This window comes from Prunus avium, chromosome 2, assembly GCF_965620075.1.
Source record: "Prunus avium chromosome 2, drPruAviu1.hap1.1, whole genome shotgun sequence".
NCBI lineage: Eukaryota > Viridiplantae > Streptophyta > Magnoliopsida > Rosales > Rosaceae > Prunus > Prunus avium.
The window spans coordinates 2,008,944-2,026,414 of record NC_142285.1 but is presented as its reverse complement, the minus strand read 5'-3'; the positions used below and the strand labels follow the sequence as shown (position 1 = coordinate 2,026,414).

At 33.9% G+C, this 17,471-nt stretch overlaps 2 protein-coding genes across 4 annotated transcripts; both read right to left on the bottom strand.

Annotated features, from left to right (window-relative positions):
* Positions 1-1,578: 1,578 nt before the first annotated feature.
* On the bottom strand, positions 1,579-4,700 carry LOC110762422 (polygalacturonase-like). Of its 2 annotated transcripts, XM_088249673.1 has the most exons (10): positions 4,520-4,700; positions 4,356-4,426; positions 3,977-4,108; positions 3,202-3,369; positions 3,043-3,063; positions 2,688-2,895; positions 2,389-2,470; positions 2,179-2,287; positions 1,934-2,050; positions 1,579-1,806 (listed from the first exon to the last, which is right to left on the bottom strand). In XM_088249673.1, the coding sequence occupies exons 1-10, from the start codon at positions 4,686-4,688 to the stop codon at positions 1,579-1,581; spliced, it is 1,305 nt and encodes a 434-aa protein (XP_088105799.1). In that variant the 5' UTR covers positions 4,689-4,700. The 2 variants fall into 2 exon arrangements, with proteins under 2 accessions (XP_088105799.1, XP_088105798.1); XM_088249672.1 differs by having other exon boundaries at positions 4,356-4,700.
* Positions 4,701-7,746: 3,046 nt separating this feature from the next.
* On the bottom strand, positions 7,747-11,293 carry LOC110762421 (polygalacturonase-like). 2 transcript variants are annotated; one of them, XM_021965059.2, is made up of 9 exons: positions 10,761-11,291; positions 10,371-10,502; positions 9,569-9,736; positions 9,410-9,430; positions 9,054-9,261; positions 8,726-8,807; positions 8,518-8,626; positions 8,300-8,416; positions 7,747-8,135 (listed from the first exon to the last, which is right to left on the bottom strand). In XM_021965059.2, the coding sequence occupies exons 1-9, from the start codon at positions 11,094-11,096 to the stop codon at positions 7,908-7,910; spliced, it is 1,401 nt and encodes a 466-aa protein (XP_021820751.2). In that variant the 5' UTR covers positions 11,097-11,291; the 3' UTR covers positions 7,747-7,907. The 2 variants fall into 2 exon arrangements, 1 of the variants encoding a protein (XP_021820751.2); XR_015834133.1 differs by having other exon boundaries at positions 8,004-8,135; positions 8,300-8,442; positions 10,761-11,293.
* Between the last annotated feature and the right edge of the window lie 6,178 nt (positions 11,294-17,471).

Sequence of the window (17,471 nt, the reverse complement as noted above, 5' to 3'; positions counted from 1 at the left end):
TCGTTTGGTACACGGGATTGGCTTGGACTGGCTTGGACTAAATTTAGTACCATGTTTGTTTTATCTAATCCTAGTCTTAGATGGGATTGCTAATACCGGGCCTACCAAAAACACCTCCTTAGGAGGGGACTACTAATCCCATGTGGAAGGGGAGGATTAGCTAGTCCCAATGCTCACCAATGTATAAATGCATATATTATATTGTAAAATTAATAACATATATTATTATTATTATTAAACTTACTTACACATATACTATAATGTACATATATACATGTATATACACATAAATATATAATATATGTATATATGTACATATATGTGTATATATATACACACATATATACATATAATATATATATATATATATATATATAAAATATACATATACATATATACATGTATATTATTATTATAATATACCCATATACACATATACATATTAATATTATAATAATAGCATACATGTATATATGTAATATATATTATATATTATATATTATAATACATATATATATACATATATGTGTATATATTATACCCATGTATGTATTATAATATACATATACACACATATATACACATATACATTATATATGTATTATATATATTGTAATATACATATATACATGTATATATATATTATAAAATACATATATATACATAATATAATATATATATGTATTTTATAATATATATACATGTATATATATATATATATATATATATATATATATTATAAAATACATATATATATGTGTATAATGTATGTATATATATAATATACATATATACATAGGTATAATTAATACATATATATATATATATGTATTTTATAATATAATATATATATATATATATATATATATGTATTTTATAATATATATACATGTATATACATGTATGTGTACATATATATATATATATACATACATATGTTTATATTATTTATAATATACATATATACATGTATATACACATACATGTCACATATATTATAAAATACATATGTACACATACATAATATATGTATTTATACATATATACATATACATAGATAGTTTTGAAAAAATAAAAAAAATCTAGTCCTAGTCCAAGCGTACACCAAACGCAGGATAAGTGTTATCCAACTTAGACCAAGCCAAGCCAAGCCAAGACAGTCCCTAAGCATAGTCCATGCCAAGACAGTCCTGTGTACCAAACGAGCCCTAGGAGCTTATGAAGCAAGGATAGGGTGGAAAACTAGGAGCTTAAGGTTTACTTCATATGAACGGAGGTTTTGGAAACCTTTCAAGCTTCACATTAACTTTTGAAATTATTGCCATGCGTAAGAGCATTTACCCCTCCACCGAAGTCCAAGGTTCAATATCCCCCGCCCCCAATATCGTTTGTATCAAAAATTATTGCCATGCTTGGCTTTATTTTTCTTCATAACAAATTTAAGTTAAACACAAAGAATTCTGCATAGCATAGATTTATTCTTCTTTGCTATTTACAGTAAAGGCTACAATTTGGTTTCATTTATATTGTGACTGAAAAATCAAAGTATAATGAATGTGTAAATAATAAAGAAACTTCTTAAATTGTTGAAGAGCACTTTGGAGAAACCCTCCCCCTATGGCTTAGTCTAACATTCTCACAGGAAGCATTGGCCGTTCCTTCGCCTAGAGGTTTTATGTTAACGTTTCGTAACAAGATTCCTTTGCATCCGAAGCGCTTGCTGCAGTCGAATTTCATCGCCACTTTTGAAGCACTTGTGCCTTTTACGTTCTCATACACCACATTGCTTATTTTCACAGCTGAAACCTGGATGCGACACCTCAAATGATCAATATTATATATTTATAAATGCTCAACTTTTACATTTAGTATGTTATGTTGTCAGACTGTAAACAATGCGTTTTGACATAAGCGAGTCTAAACTAAACTGTACCTGTTCTTGGCATGGCTCGTCCCGATCACAGTAATTTTGGTTTATGATTATTGGATTGCTCACGTTGTGCATCATAATATTTTTGAATCTGATGTTGTTGGCATATCCAGAACCGCCCTATATGCATGAAGCAAAATAGACATGTTATATGCATGAAGCAAAATAGACATGTTTGTGTCATTGAAGTGTGACAAAGTTGGAGAATGCCCAAAATTACACATGTATATTTGAAAATGAAGTCTTACCTGCCAAGTCTTTATTCTTAATCCATTGGTGGTACCCATCATTTTCGCTCTAGAAACTATCACATCTGAAACCTCTGCTTCTGAATTCCCAGCACCTAAGCTTCCAATGCTGCAATTAAATCACCAGAATATGTATCAAAATTAGTACAATAAATTTATTTTAAAAAAAATTAAAAGAAGTTGTCGTGTAGAATGTGTCTAAGGGAAGACCTGATTCCATGACCTGGTCCGCAGATTATATCCGTGGCTCGAACATTTCGTGACCCACTTACTATTGAAATACAATCATCCCCTTCAATAGATTAAAAAGGAAAAAAGAAAACATTAGTTCTGGTGAATTGATATTTCTTTCGTTCATTTTACTAGCTCAGATAATTTTTCCAAGCAAGTATTTATGTTGTTCTCAAATATTGGCTCTTTATGCTAATTGAGAGCCGAACATGTTATGCTATTAGATTATTATTTGAAAACATATTGAGCGTTTGACGGCATGAGTTTATGACCCGTACCTGTCCTAATGAGACAGTTCGTTATCTGAATATTTTGTGTTCCTGTGACATGGATTCCATCTGTGTTGGGGCTATCCTCTGGTGCAGTTACTATGAGATTCGAAGCTTTCACATTCACACATTTGTGAAACCGAAGATGCATTTTTTGGGGATTTTGGAACCTTACATTGTCTACTTGCAAGTTGATGCACCCGGAGAAAGTCATGGCCTTTGAACAAGAAAAAGAACAAAGACAAGTAAACAAATTTCAGTAATTAAATAATAGAGTGCTTTTTTAATTAAAAATAATAGTCTAGTCTCAGTGCTGTAGGTATGATGATTAGTTCTTGGAAATAAATAGGACCCATAAACTTACATCTGGTGCGATCGTGCAAGGCTGTGACATAATGAAAGGTTGTTCCACAAAAGAAAATAAACTGTAGTTAGTCTTTGCATCTAGAATTGGGTTATAAAACAAATCAACATCAAAATTAAAGTATGCACAAGAACTTGATTAGTTTATCGAATTACTTACAAGGGATTCGTTAACCTTGCAAGAGTTTTGCCACCATATCCTTCCATTTCCATCGATGGTGCCACCACCTTCGACTCTAAAGTTTGCCACATTTTCAAACACAATCCAATGCCGTGTATCATTTCTGTAATCTGATCGGTTGGGAGAGGCTTTGATTGTTCCATAGATCTGGAAAATGAATCCAATTAAGAGCATATTATTTTACATTGTAAAAAAGTAAATTGTAAAACGTATAAATAATATATAATTTTTTTTAAAAATACAAACGATAGGGATGGGGGGTTTCTCACACATAAATTACCACCATGTGCCAACGGGGTCTAGTTCATTGAAAAATGGCATTAACTTGCAGACTAGTGATCTAAGGTCGAACTCCCATGACACTTTGGTAGGGTGTGTGTATGAGAAATCCTCATTCTCTTTGTAAATTAGACTTTCGCTTGTATTTAAATAAATTTTAAAAAATTCACAATATGCAATTAAGCTACCTGAACAACGTCAAAATAATCAACAAGTACTTTAGACAAAGATCCCCTCGCCACTCGAACAAAAATTCTTTTTTCTAATTTTTTTAATTTCATCTTTGAAACGAACGGTGTGGGTCCCACAAGAAGCAACTTAGGGGGTAAAAAAGTTTACTTGTGGATGCATAGTCCAAATTTATACAAGCATGCATCATGCATTTTATGAGTGCTGTATTGTACAGTATGTAATGTATATATAACTAATAATGTAGGCATGGCATGTATGTAGTTCAATTAATTTATGAACTCACCTTGAGGGTGATAGGAGATTTGCAAGGACCAGAGAGATTGATTGGTTTCAGGTGATAAATCCTGTTCTTAGGAACCACGAGATCAACGCCCCTTTGCGAAGAACAAGCCTTCTTCCATGCTTTTATAAACGCCTAATAAAACACAATAATAAAAGATAAAAACGCCAGCCTTTCAACAAACCCCATGCTACTCATTAATCTCTCATATAATTTAAAACAAGACCATCCAAAATAACTGAGCCCTTAAACAAGTAAAAAAAGAATGAATAAGGACATTTAAAATCTATATATATAAAATAATTAACTAGAAAATATTAACTTTTGCAAAAAATAAAAAATAAAAAAATAGAAAATTAAATAAATAATTTAGATGGGTTACCTGGGTATCATCCCCGCCATCTCCTTTAGCTCCAAAACTATCCACATTAACAACAATATTCTTTGCTGAAGCTGAATGATAAGCAGCACTTGCTCTGCTGAGAATAGCTAGCCTGCTTGTCCTTGATATTGTAGGGGAGGGTTTTATGTATTCATCATGATCACTAGAATTAGTTTGATGGTGATGATGATCAAGTAAAAGTGGGCCCTCTGGGACGTTACTGCTAAAAGAGAAGGAAAAAGAGGCTAAGAAAACTATCAGAAGTATGGAGAGAAAATGGCTTTGTGAATTCATCTGAGCTTTCAAAAGTTTTGGATACAGAAACAATTGCATGTCCAAATTCAAAAACGTTCAAGACAGACGCTTGGAGGATATGGGATGTGATCATGAAGTATAATACATATTTATAGAAGAGCAGTCAAAGTTTCTAGAGAGAGAGAGAGAGAGAGAGATTGTGAATTAGAAGCAAAGAGTGCTTGAGTCAGAGAAGTATGGAGATTGAGAAGCAGGAAATTGAGACGAAAGAATTACTTGGCTGGCTGGTAGCCGACTCTCTGGTCTCACATTATTAGTTTTCTCTCCACTGAAGGAAATATGAACGTAATATATTAATTGGATGCATTGAGTTTAGTTGGTTACTGGTGTTTGTGCTTGTTTACCAACACACAAACGTACATGTGAATACAAATTACTCGCGTGGAACATTTTCTAAACTCACTACCACGCTGGAACAGACAAACTTTCTCTTGATTCAGAATGGTTCTGATGAAGTTTCACAAGAATGGACAGAACCATTCTGAATCAAGAGAAAGTTTGTCTGTTCATTGCTATAGTCTTCTTGCCTAAAGTGTCATGCTGTCCTTGAGCTAGTACAAAGCGTGTCTTGAGCTCTTCGAGAGGCACAGCTTTGGGTGCCTTCAGTAGATTGAGGGACGTACTTTGTTGATTTTGCTCCCTGTTAGGTATAATTTGGCATTTGTTGAACGCTAATAGGTATTTTTCCACTTTTAAGGTTGTTTTGAAATTCCCGTTGACATGCATTCAAGTAATTATGATTCTGACTTGGAAATCTAATTTCCCACTTTTAGCGCCGAAATATGAGCCCGTTGGTTGGCAAGTCTCCGAAAATGTTGTCAACTCATTTACCCATATCATGTGTTGTGCGAGGGATTATAAAATATTATAGTAGTACGGTCATGTGATATATTTTCACTATGAAAAAGTCACGCATAAGTTATAGATTACCTGTGGCCTATATCCATATTGGCCGCATAACAAAAAATGAAGGTAGTTGAGGCTGTTGCCATTTACTTTTGGCCACGGCAAACAGTGTTCGTGGCCTATAATTAAGTGGTGGATCCCACCATGCCTTCTCACTCTTGCAAATATTAATATTGTTTGTGAGCCACTACTATAAAACTATAACCAACTAATACCTTTTAAATTGATGTTTGTACACGTGTTATAATATAAGTGGATATTTATTGATATTATTCCCTAAAAGGGGAGAAAATAAACTATGTTATCCACCCGTATTATAACACGCGTACAAAATATACCACGTGACCATACTACCGTATAAAAAACACAAATATATATATTTGACCTCAAATAAAACATAATATTTTTTAGAATACTTGAGATCCTTGTCTGGACCTTGAAGTTTGATTGATTATTTTTCAGAATACTAAAATCCTTTTTTTGTTCAATCTTCTCTTTCTTCCTTCCTTTTAGTTGTTTCTCTCTTCCTCTTCTTCTGTTAAATTTCCTCTTAGTCCTACATATTAATCCCACTTTTGGACCAAATGAAATATTCTTCATTCAGTCAGTCATCCAATTTGGAACCCGTACTTCAGCCTTCTTGATCTTCAGTCATAATACCCTTCACAATCCACTCAAACCTATATAATAATTAATATTAGAATTCACGTTTTACAAACAACTTTTCTATAATATTAGATATACACACAAAAAATTCTTTCTACAATTTAGTCAACAAACAATTTAATAGATGATTTCGCAGTGTCATTTGTTTTTATTTTTGGGTTGAAAATTTAGCGCTAATATATTATTAAAAGGGGTTAGAAAAAGAAGACATAAACCAAGAGGATTAGGCGAGTCTATCTGCACATAGGCCTCTTTTGTTTGTTTTGAGGTGTCATACTCATATATTATTCTTTGGGACGTCCTAGTAGATGATGATTGTCATTGACTTCAGGTTGCTATCCCTAGCGCAAAGTTTTTTCTTTTATCAATAAAAAATTTATCTTAAAGTCGTGACTCTGAAAAAATGATATATAACTTTTTACCATCCATTCGTTTATACATGAGTAATATGTTTCCCCATGCACAGAGATATGAATGATATCATCACTCCGGCGTCATGAAATAGTAGAGGAAAATGCTAAGTTTACCATGTTTTTCATACAACGTTTTGTACCTCCTCTCTAATAGAGGCGGGCTCCATTGTATTAGTGGGCTCCACCTCTATTAGAGATATGGTACAAATATGGTATGAAAAATGTGGTAAGCCTAGCCTTACGCAATAGTAGATTGTGACTCCAAATTAATATAAAAGGAAAGACGTTAATTAGGAGAGAGAAACCTAAGTTTATGTATTACGTTTCAAAAAAGTTCCAATAAGGCACATTGGTTGGTTGTGGGTTGAAAATCTTAGCTAAAGCAAGTAAGTTATACAAACGGTATTTTGGTCGTTTGACATCACTTTCATGAAGTCATAGAGACCTAACTTCCATAAATTTGTATTGAGGTATTCTGTTAATTTGTCGAAACATAATTGCCGGACTCATGCAACCTCCACATGCTCTTGTATATGTGCGTCCATTATTTCATCTGCATTTGATTTGTGGAACGTAATTTCAGTGACATCTCTTCAATTGTAGGGAAAAGTGTTTCTTCATATCCAAACATATGCAGACCCCAAATACTTCCACCAACTAGTTTCTGAGGGAATTGGGGATGCTGCTGGGGGTTTTCCTTTGTTTGTTTGTTTTCTTTTAATTGTAAATTTAATGTTATAGGGTTTTTTTCGTCCTTTTTAAATGTTAGGGTCCATAGAGAGATTGCAGAATTCTGGCCATTTCTTCCGTCTCTTCATCTCCATTTGCTGAAGATATTTCTTAGTGTGTTCACCCTTAGAGGGCTTATGTCTTTATGCCTAAGATCACCACCAATTCCTGACCATATTGGAGAGCAAGGAAAGGTTTACTTCATATGAACGGAGGTTTTGGAAACCTTTCAAGCTTCACATTAACTTTTGAAATTATTGCCATGCTTAAGAGCATTTACCCCTCCACCTCCACCGAAGTCCAAGGTTCAATTTCCCCTACCCCCAATATCGTTTGTATCAGAAATTATTGCCATGCTTGGCTTTATTTTTCTTCATAACAAATTTTAGTTAAACACAGAGAATTCTGCATAGCATAGATTTATTTTTCTTTGCTATTTGCAGTAAAAGCTACAATTTGGTTTCATTTATATTGTGACTGAGAAATCAAAGTATAATGAATGTGTAAATAATAAATAAACTTTTTAAATTGTTGAAGAGCACTTTGGAGAAACACTCCCACTATGGCTTAGTCTAACATTCTCACAGGAAGCTATGGCCGTTCCTTCGCCTAGAGTTTGTATGTTAACGTTTCGTAACAAGATTCCTTTGCATCCGAAGCGCTTGCTGCAGTCAAATTTCACTGCCACTTTTGAAGCACTTGTGCCTTTTACGTTATCATACACCACATTGCTTATTTTCACAGCTGAAGCCTGCATGCATGCGAAGACACCTCAAATGATCAATATTATATATTTATAAATGCTCAACTTTTACATCGTGTACATAGCTGCAAATATAAAGACAGTCTAGTATGTTATGTTGTCAGATTGTAAACTGTGTGTTTTGACAGAAGTGAGTCTAAACTAAACCGTACCTGTTCTTGGCATGGCTCGTCCTGATCACAGTAATATTGGTTTATGATTATTGGATTGCTCACGTTGTCCATCATAATATTTTTGAATCTGATGTTATAGGCATATCCAGAACCGCCCTATATGCATGAAGCAAAATAGACATCTATGTACATGAAATTAAATGACAAAGTTGGAGATGCCCAAAATTACATATGTATATTTGAAAATGAAGTCTTACCTGCCAAGTCTTTATTCTTAGTCCATTGGTGGTGTCCGTCATTTTCGCTCCAGAAACTATCACATCTGAAACCTCTGCTTCTGAATTCCCAGCACCTAAGCTTCCAATGCTGCAATTAAATCACCAGATTATGTATCAAAATTAGTATAATAAATTTTTTTAAAAAAATTTAAAAAAGTTGTCGTGTAGAATGCGTCCAATGGAAGACCTGATTCCATGACCTGGTCCGCAGATTATATCCGTGGCTTGAACATTTCGTGACCCACTTACTATTGAAATACAATCATCCCCTGCAATAGATTAAAAAAGAAAAAAAAACATTAGTTCTGGTGAATTGATATTTCTTTCATTCATTTTATTAGCTCAGATAATTTTTCCAAGCAAGTATTTATGTTGTTCTCAAATATTGGCTCTTTATTAATAGTAAAGTGCGTTTTTAATTACGCCCTAATATTTCAGAGCCCAACATATTATGCTATTAGATTATTATTTGAAAACATATTGCGCTTTTGACGGCATGAGTTTATGACCCGTACCTGTCCTAATGAGACAATTCTTTATCTGAATATTTTGTGTTCCTGTGACATGGATTCCATCTGTGTTGGGGCTATCCTCTGGTGCTGTTACTATGAGATTCGAAGCTTTCACATTCACACATTCGCGAAACAAAAGATGCATTTTTTGGGGATTTTGGAACCTTATATTGTCTACTTGCAAATTGATGCACCCGAAGAAAGTCACGGCCTTTGAACAAGAAAAAGAAAAAAGACAAGTAAACAAATTTCAGTAATTAAATAATAGAGTGCTTTTAAAATAAAATAAAAAAATTCTAATCTCAGTGCTGTAGGTATGATGATTAGTTCTTGGAAATAAATAGGACCCATAAACTTACATCTGGTGCGATCGTGCAAGGCTGTGACATAATGAAAGGTTGTTCCACAAAAGAAAATAAACTGTAGTTAGTCTTTGCATCTAGAATTGGGTTATAAAAAAAATCAACATCAAAATTAAAGTATGCACAAGAACTTGATTAGCTTATCGAATTACTTACAAGGGCTTCGTTAACCTTGCAAGAGTTTTGCCACCATATCCTTCCATTTCCATCGATGGTGCCACCACCTTCGACTCTAAAGTTTGTCACATTTTCAAACACAATCCAGTGCCGTCTGTCATTTCTGTAATCTGATCGGTTGGGAGAGGCTTTGATTGTTCCATAGATCTGGAAAATGGATCCAATTAAGAGCATATTATTTTACGTTGTAAAAAAGTAAATTGTAGAACGTATAAATAATATATATATATTTTTTTAAAATACAAATGATAGTCTAAGCTATAAAGGGAGGGGGGGTTTCTCACACATACATTACCAATGTACCATGTGCGAACGGGGTGTAGTTCATTGGAAAATGGCACATTGACATGCAGACTAGTGGTCTCAGGTTGAATTCCCATGGCACTTTGGTAGGATGTGTGTATAAAAAATCCCCCTTCCCGTTGTAATTTAGACTATCGCTTGTATTTAAAGTTTTTTATAAAAAAAATCACAATATGTGATTAAGCTACCCAAACAACGTCAAAATCAACAAGTAACTTTAGACAAAGATCCCCACGCCACTCGAACAACGCTTCTTTTTTCTAATTTTTTTAAATTTCATCTTTGAAACAAACGGTGTGGGTCCCACAAGAAGCAACTTAGGGGGTAAAAAAGTTTACTTGTGGATGCATATAGTCCAAATTTATACAAGCATGCATCATGCATTTTATGAGTGCTGTATTGTACAGTATATGTAATGTATATATAACTAATAATGTAGGCATGGCATGTATGTGGTTCAATTAATTTATGAACTCACCTTGAGCGTGATAGGAGATTTGCAAGGACCAGAGAAATTGTTTGGTTTCAGGTGATAGTTCCTGTTCTTAGGAACCACGAGATCAACGCCCCTTTGAGAAGAACAAGCCTTCGTCCAAGCTTTTCTAAACGCCTAATAAAACACAAAAATAAAAAATGAAAACGCCAACCTTTCAACAAACCCCATTCTACTCATTAATCTCTCTTATAATTTAAAACAAGACCATCCAAAATAACTGAGCCCTTAAACAAGTAAAAAAAGAATGAATAAGGACATTTAAAATCTATATATATATATATATATATTAAATAATTAAAGAGAAAATATTAACTTTTGCCAACAAAAATAATAAAAAAAGAGAAAATTAAATAAATAATTTAGATGGGTTACCTGGGTATCATCCCCGCCATCTCCCTTAGCTCCAAAAGTATCCACAATAACAACAATATGCTTTGCTGAAGCTGAATGATGAGCAGCACTTGCTCTGCTGAGAATAGCTAGCCTGCTTGTCCTTGATATTGTAGGGGAGGGTTTTATATATTCATCATGATCACCACTAGAATTAGTTTGATGGTGATGATGATCAAGTACAAGTGGGTCCTCTGGGACGTTACTGCTAAAAGAGAAGGAAAAAGAGGCTAAGAAAACTATCAGAAGTACGGAGAGAAAATGGCTTCGTGAATTCATCTGAGCTTTCAAAAGTTTTGGATACAAAAACAATTGCATGTCCAAATTCACAAACGTTCAAGACAGACACTTGGAGGATATGGGATGTGATCATGAAGACCTAATACATATTTATAGAAGAGAAGTCAAAGTTTCTAGAGAGAGAGAGAGAGAGAGAGAGATTGTGAATTAGAAGCAAAGAGTGCTTGAGTCAGAGAAGTATGGAGCTTGAGAAGCAGGAAATTGAGACGAAAGAATTACTTGGCTGGCTGGTAGCCGACTCTCTGGTCTCACATTAGTTTTCTCTCCACTGAAGAAATATGACGTAATATATTAATTGGATGCATTGAGTTTAGTTCGTTACTGGTGTTTGTGCTTGTTTACCAACACACAAACATACATGTGAATACAAATTACTCGCGTGGAACTTTTTCTAAACTCACTAGCACGCTGGAACATTTTCTATCTAAAAAATCGGAATTTATACTTATTTCCCTTCTAAAAAGTTAATTAAATAGATATCGAATGATAGATTTACCAAAGTTTCTCTTCTCTTCGTTTCCTTTTAGTTGATAGTTATACTGATGATGTTTCAAAAGAATGGACATAACCATTCTGAATCAAGAGAAAGTTTGTCTGTTCATTGATATGGTCTTCTTGCCTTAAGTGTCACTTGCTGTCCTTGCAGCTAGTACAAAGGGTGTCTTGAGTGCTTTGAGAGGCACAGCTTTGGATGCCTTCAGTAGGTTGAGGTTTGTTGATTTTGCTCTCTGTTAGGTATAATTTGACATTTGTTGAATGCTAAAAGGTATTTTTCCACTTTTAAGGTTTTTTTTAAATTCCCGTTGACATGCATTCAACTAATTATGATTCTGACTTGGAAATCTAATTTCCCACTTTTAGTGCCGAAATATGAGCCCGGTGGTTGGCAAGTCTGAAAATGTTGTCAACTCATTTACCCATATCATGTGTTGTGCGAGGAATTATAAAATATTACAGTAGTACGGTCACGTGATACATTTTCACTACTAGAAAAACCGTTTATAAACTACAGCTTAATTTACTTTTGGCCACGGTAAACAGTGTTCGTGGCCTATAAATGGTGGATCCCACCATGCCTTCTCACTCTTGCAAATATTAAGGGCCCGTCTGGTAACGTTTTCGGAGAGTGTTTTATGAGAATATTTTCAGAGAATGAAAACAAGAAAACGAATTTGCATTTTCAGAAAATGAAAATGTGTCTGGTAGATTAATTAGAAAACATCTTTAAAAAACAAAAACAATGAAAACATGTCTGGTAGTACAATTTGAAATAATAATATGTGAGTTATTTTTATGAAAACGTTTTCCACGAGAATGAAAAGAACTTTTTTCTGTTTTCTGCAAGTACACATGAACTTGTTTTCATTTTATGAAAACATTCTCAGTGTTTTCTGTTTTTGGGCCACCGAACGTGTTTTTGCCTCATTTTTGTTCTCTGAAAATGAAAACAACCTCTTAAAACGTTACCGAACGGGTAATATTGTTTGTGAGCCAGTACTTTAAAACTGTGGCGAACTAATGCCTTTTAAAGTAGTGTTTTTACGCATGTTATAATATAAGTGAATAGTTATTGATATTATTTTCTAAAATGGAAGAAAATAAATCATATTATCCACTCATATTATAACACGTGTACAAAATGTACCATGTGACCATATGAACGGAGAGCTTTCTATTTACCCAACGGTTAGAGTTGGTTAGAGCTGTTAGAATTGTTAGGAGGTTGGTTAATTAGGTAAACACTTTTCCACCCCACTCTTTGGTCTTAAGAATGCTAGTTTTAAGAATGAGTGATTGCCCTTCTCGACTCAATTTCATATTATTTAGATATTTTGATTAAAAAAAAGTAAGATATTAGAAACTTGAAAAACAAACATTGGATTGCGCCATACATATGAAAGTGTATACAATAATGATGTATTTGGCGAATCAAATACCACAGGCTAATAAAGAATCGTTTCTACTAGACCAATATATTTTCCTGGGGAAACCGGTAAATACTTCTGCTACGAAAAAAGGTTGTGATAAGAAACACTAAATTTCTACCGTATAGAAAACACAAACATATATTTGAGCTCATCACAAATAAAACATAATATTTTTTAGAATACTTTAGATCTTGTCTGGACCTTGAAGTTTGATTGATAATTTTTTAAAATATAATACTAAAATCCTTTTTTTGTTCAATCTTCTCTTTCTTCCTTCCTTCCTCTTAGTTGTTTCTCTCTTCCTCTTCTTCTGTTAAATTTCCTCTTGATCCTACATATTAATCTATATAGACTCACAATCCCACTTTTGGACCAAATGAAGGATTCTTCATTCAGCCAGTCATCCAATTTGGACCCCGTTCAGCCTTCTTGATCTTCAGTCATAATACCCTTCACAACCCACTCAAACCTATATAAAATTAATATTTAAATTCCCGTTTTTACAAATAACTTTTCTATAATATTAGATATACACAAATTTGTTTTCTTTCTACAATTTAGTCAACAAACAATGTAATAGATGATTTCGCAGTCTTTCATTTGTTTTTTTTTTGGTTGAAATTTAGCGATAATATAATATTGAAAGGGGTTAGAAAAAAAAGACAGAGACCAAGAGGATTAGGCGAGTCTAGGCGAGTCTATCTGCACATGGGTTCCTTTTGTTTGTTTTGAGGTGTCATTTTCTTTGGGACAAGTAGATGATGATGATTGTCATTGACTTCAGGCTGCTATCCCCAGCTATGTTTTTGCTTTTATCAATCAAAAATTTCTCTTAAAGTCGTGACTTTGAAAAAATGACATATAACTTTTTACCATCCATACATTTATACATGAGTAATATGTTTCCCCATGCACAGAAATATGCATGATATCGTCACTCCGGCGTCATGAAATAGTAGAATGTGACCCCAAATTAATATAAAAGGAAAGACGTTATTTAGGAGAGAGGAAACTAAGTTTATGTATTACGTGTCAAAAAAGTTCCAATAAGGCACATTTGTTGGTTGTGGGTTGAAAATCTTAGCTAAAGCAAATACGTGTCATGATCATTATTAATACATCATCATGTTGTCCAAGTCCCTCTGAATATGATTATGGGCATACAAGCATTGTAGGGCATACGCATGATGTCAAAGAGAGAGAGGCAAAGAGCAACGAAAGTTAGGGAAGTTAGCAGGCAATTAGGTAAATTAGGTATTTGGGTAAGAAAACTGAAAAAGGTGAGAGAAAGTAAGATGGGTTGTGGTAAGAGATGGGATTTGCGTGTAGTTATATAGGTTTTTTTGGGGATGAATATATAACAAGGAAGAGTGCTTGTATTGTAATTGGCATCACCTAAGAATTGGCGTGGTGTGTTTGGGGAGAAGTAGAGGGATGGGGAGGTTGGAGTGAAATAGTTGATGAAATATTGCGTTATTAGTTGTTGTTGCCATTCCAACAAGGCTTTTTGTCTCTATGGATCTTATCTCTATGACATAATCAGAAGCCACAAAGTTCTCCTTAATTATGTCACAATTGCATTTCTTTGTGGCCTAAGAATGCAGTAATTTAGTTGCCACAAGAATACCCTTATATCATAGATTTATTTTATCGGCTTAAAATCACAAATGGTCCTTGTTGGTTTATCTCATATGTCAAGATTAGTCATCTGATTTTAATTTTGTGAAGAATATCCTTGTGGATGTTGTCTTCATTTGCTAGCTAGCCTAGCAGTCTTACCACGCCAACTTTTTTGTTAATTTATAGTATAAATTAAAATAAGTTATACAAACGGTATTTTGGTCGTTTGACATCACTTTCATGAAGTCATAGAGACCTGACTAATTTTTCCATAATTTTGTATTGAGGTATTCTGTTAATTTGTCTCATTACACAAACTGACGTACGGAAATTGGATATATTTGATTAAGCTTAGTAGTAAATGTACACCACAAAGGTATATATATAGAGTTTTTCTATTAAAACCCCGTACTTCTCTTTCTTCACCCCATATTCTAAGTTCACCCCAACTTTTAATTCAAATTTTCACAATTTCTAAGAAAACCCCACTATCTTCCTAAACTACCCCTAAATAGACACCTAGCATAAAAAAAAAACAAAAAAAACTCATCAACTTCACACCCCACACCATGTTATCTTGCCCTTTACCATTCTAAGTTCACCTCAATCTCACATTATTATAAAAACACAGTTAAATTGATATATAAGTTGAGTTCAATATTGTAACAAAAAAATATATATTAAAAATGAAAATTAAAAACTTGCCTATTCATCTTCTTCCTCTATCCATCCGAAAGCAGCCGCTGCCACCATTGGGAAGTTGAGGAGCAGTAGTAAATCATTTGTTGATGGTTGTTGAACTCTTGTTTGGGTCTTTCAACTTCATTCACATTAAAATCATGGCCAATTATTTCTTTGGCAATTAGGTCTGTTTCTATTCTTCCTATTCTCCCAAATTCTAATTATCTTTGGGTTTTTCTCATTGGGGGATTAGAAAGCCAGAGGAAGAAGATGAAGAGTCCATAAAAATAAAAAAGTTTCTTTTGATCAATATTTGGTTTATTATTCAATCGAAACAAGAAGGCACAGGAAAATTGCTCTCATATAAGTTACCATAATCAAATATGAAGAGTGGGAGTGTGGGGTGTATGTATAGATGTATTAGGGTTAAGTATTAAGTTGGATGACTTTTTTGTCTTTTTACACAATAATAAAACTTAAGAGCTTAATGATTTAGGTATTGGGGTGAACAAAGAAAAGTGTGGGGTTTAAATAGAAAAACTCATATATATTAAATACAAGCGATAGTCTAAACTATAAAGGGGATGAGGTTTACCACCAAGGTGTGTCATGGGGGTTTTGAACTTGAGACCACTGGTTTCCAAGTCAATGCCTTTTTCCCACTGAGCTAGACCCCATTGGCCACAAAGGTATTCTTAGCAAAATAAAAACTAGACGACTTATGTCAACCAAATAAATCATTTGTGATTTTAAGCCTTTTTTTTTTCTTTCATTTTTTTCTTCGATTGTATGGGGGCAAAAACTCAAAACGCCACAAACAAGTATTGGTAGCAAAGAGTCATTCTATAGTGCGGGCCTAAGGCCCTTAGATAAGGTCCTATTTCATAACCGTTGGATCAAACTAACTAATTTGATCCAACTACTAACCAATTTAATCCAACGATTAGAGATAGGGCCTCACCTAGGGCTTTAAAAGGCCCTCGTTACAAAATTCTTATGAAAAAGGGCCCAATCACCTTGAACTAAGTTTACCACTTGGAGGGGATACTCTTTTAGATTATATATCTGAGCCCAAATCCATACTTGGCTCAATTTAGGTAATTAGCTAGCTTACTTGTCACGCCCCAATCCACAGATTTACGTAATCTTGGATTAAAACGTAATCACTAATGAAAGTATTTAAACAAGGCTAAGATATTATTTAATGAATAAAAAAGAATATTTTAAAAATGATATTTTAGATAGAATATTTTAAAAGTATAGCCGCCCGGCTATACCCTTTGAATAGCATAATCTTGATTTCTCTTTTTTAAAAACTATTTACTCAGTGAATAATTAGTATTTAAATATTTGATTAAATAAAAATAATAATTACCATTTATTAAGTTAATTAAAGTATTTAATTATTCACTAAAGAAATAATAATTAAATAAGTCTAAGATTTTGCTCGCAAGTTTGAAGGATTGGAGCTTTTTTTTTTTTTTTTTGAGGACTGGAGCATTTTAAGGTTTTCGTTGATCCAGGCGAAAAAAAGATGAAGAAAGAATAATTTATTTCCTGGATCTTATTATTAGTATCACACCTTTTATTTATTTTAATACATGCACAAATAGAAATTATAACAGTATAGCCGATCAGCTTTAAATACAATATTTTAGCATTATAGCCGCAAGGCTCTACTCTATAAATAGAAATTATAAACGTACAGCCGCACGGCCATACTCTCTAATTATATTCGAATATTTTAACGTATAGCCGCTTTAAATATATTTAAACCAACACGAAGCTTGCACTCGTAGAGGACGGAACTTTCTCTTGCAGTCATTGCTTCGTCCTCCGGGGTTCGGCACCGGAAAAAGACCCAACCCGCCTAGGCGCCCGCCTAGCTACTACCCTAGCCGCCTAGCCACCGCCTAGAGCCCGCCTAGCCGCCTAGCCACCGTCCAGCCGCCTAGCCGCCCGCCTAGGCCGACTTTTCAAACACTGTGATTGATTGAAAGTCTGAAACCCGAAATTGAAAAAATTTAGCTGCAAATTTGAGCTTGAGATTGGGAAGCCGAAGCAGTGAAGCACAAGTCAGGTCCATAGAAGAAATGATTCTGAAGTTTAAACATTATTGTGAATGGCATTCGTTTAGCTTCTCTTGCTATGCTTATTCTTTAAT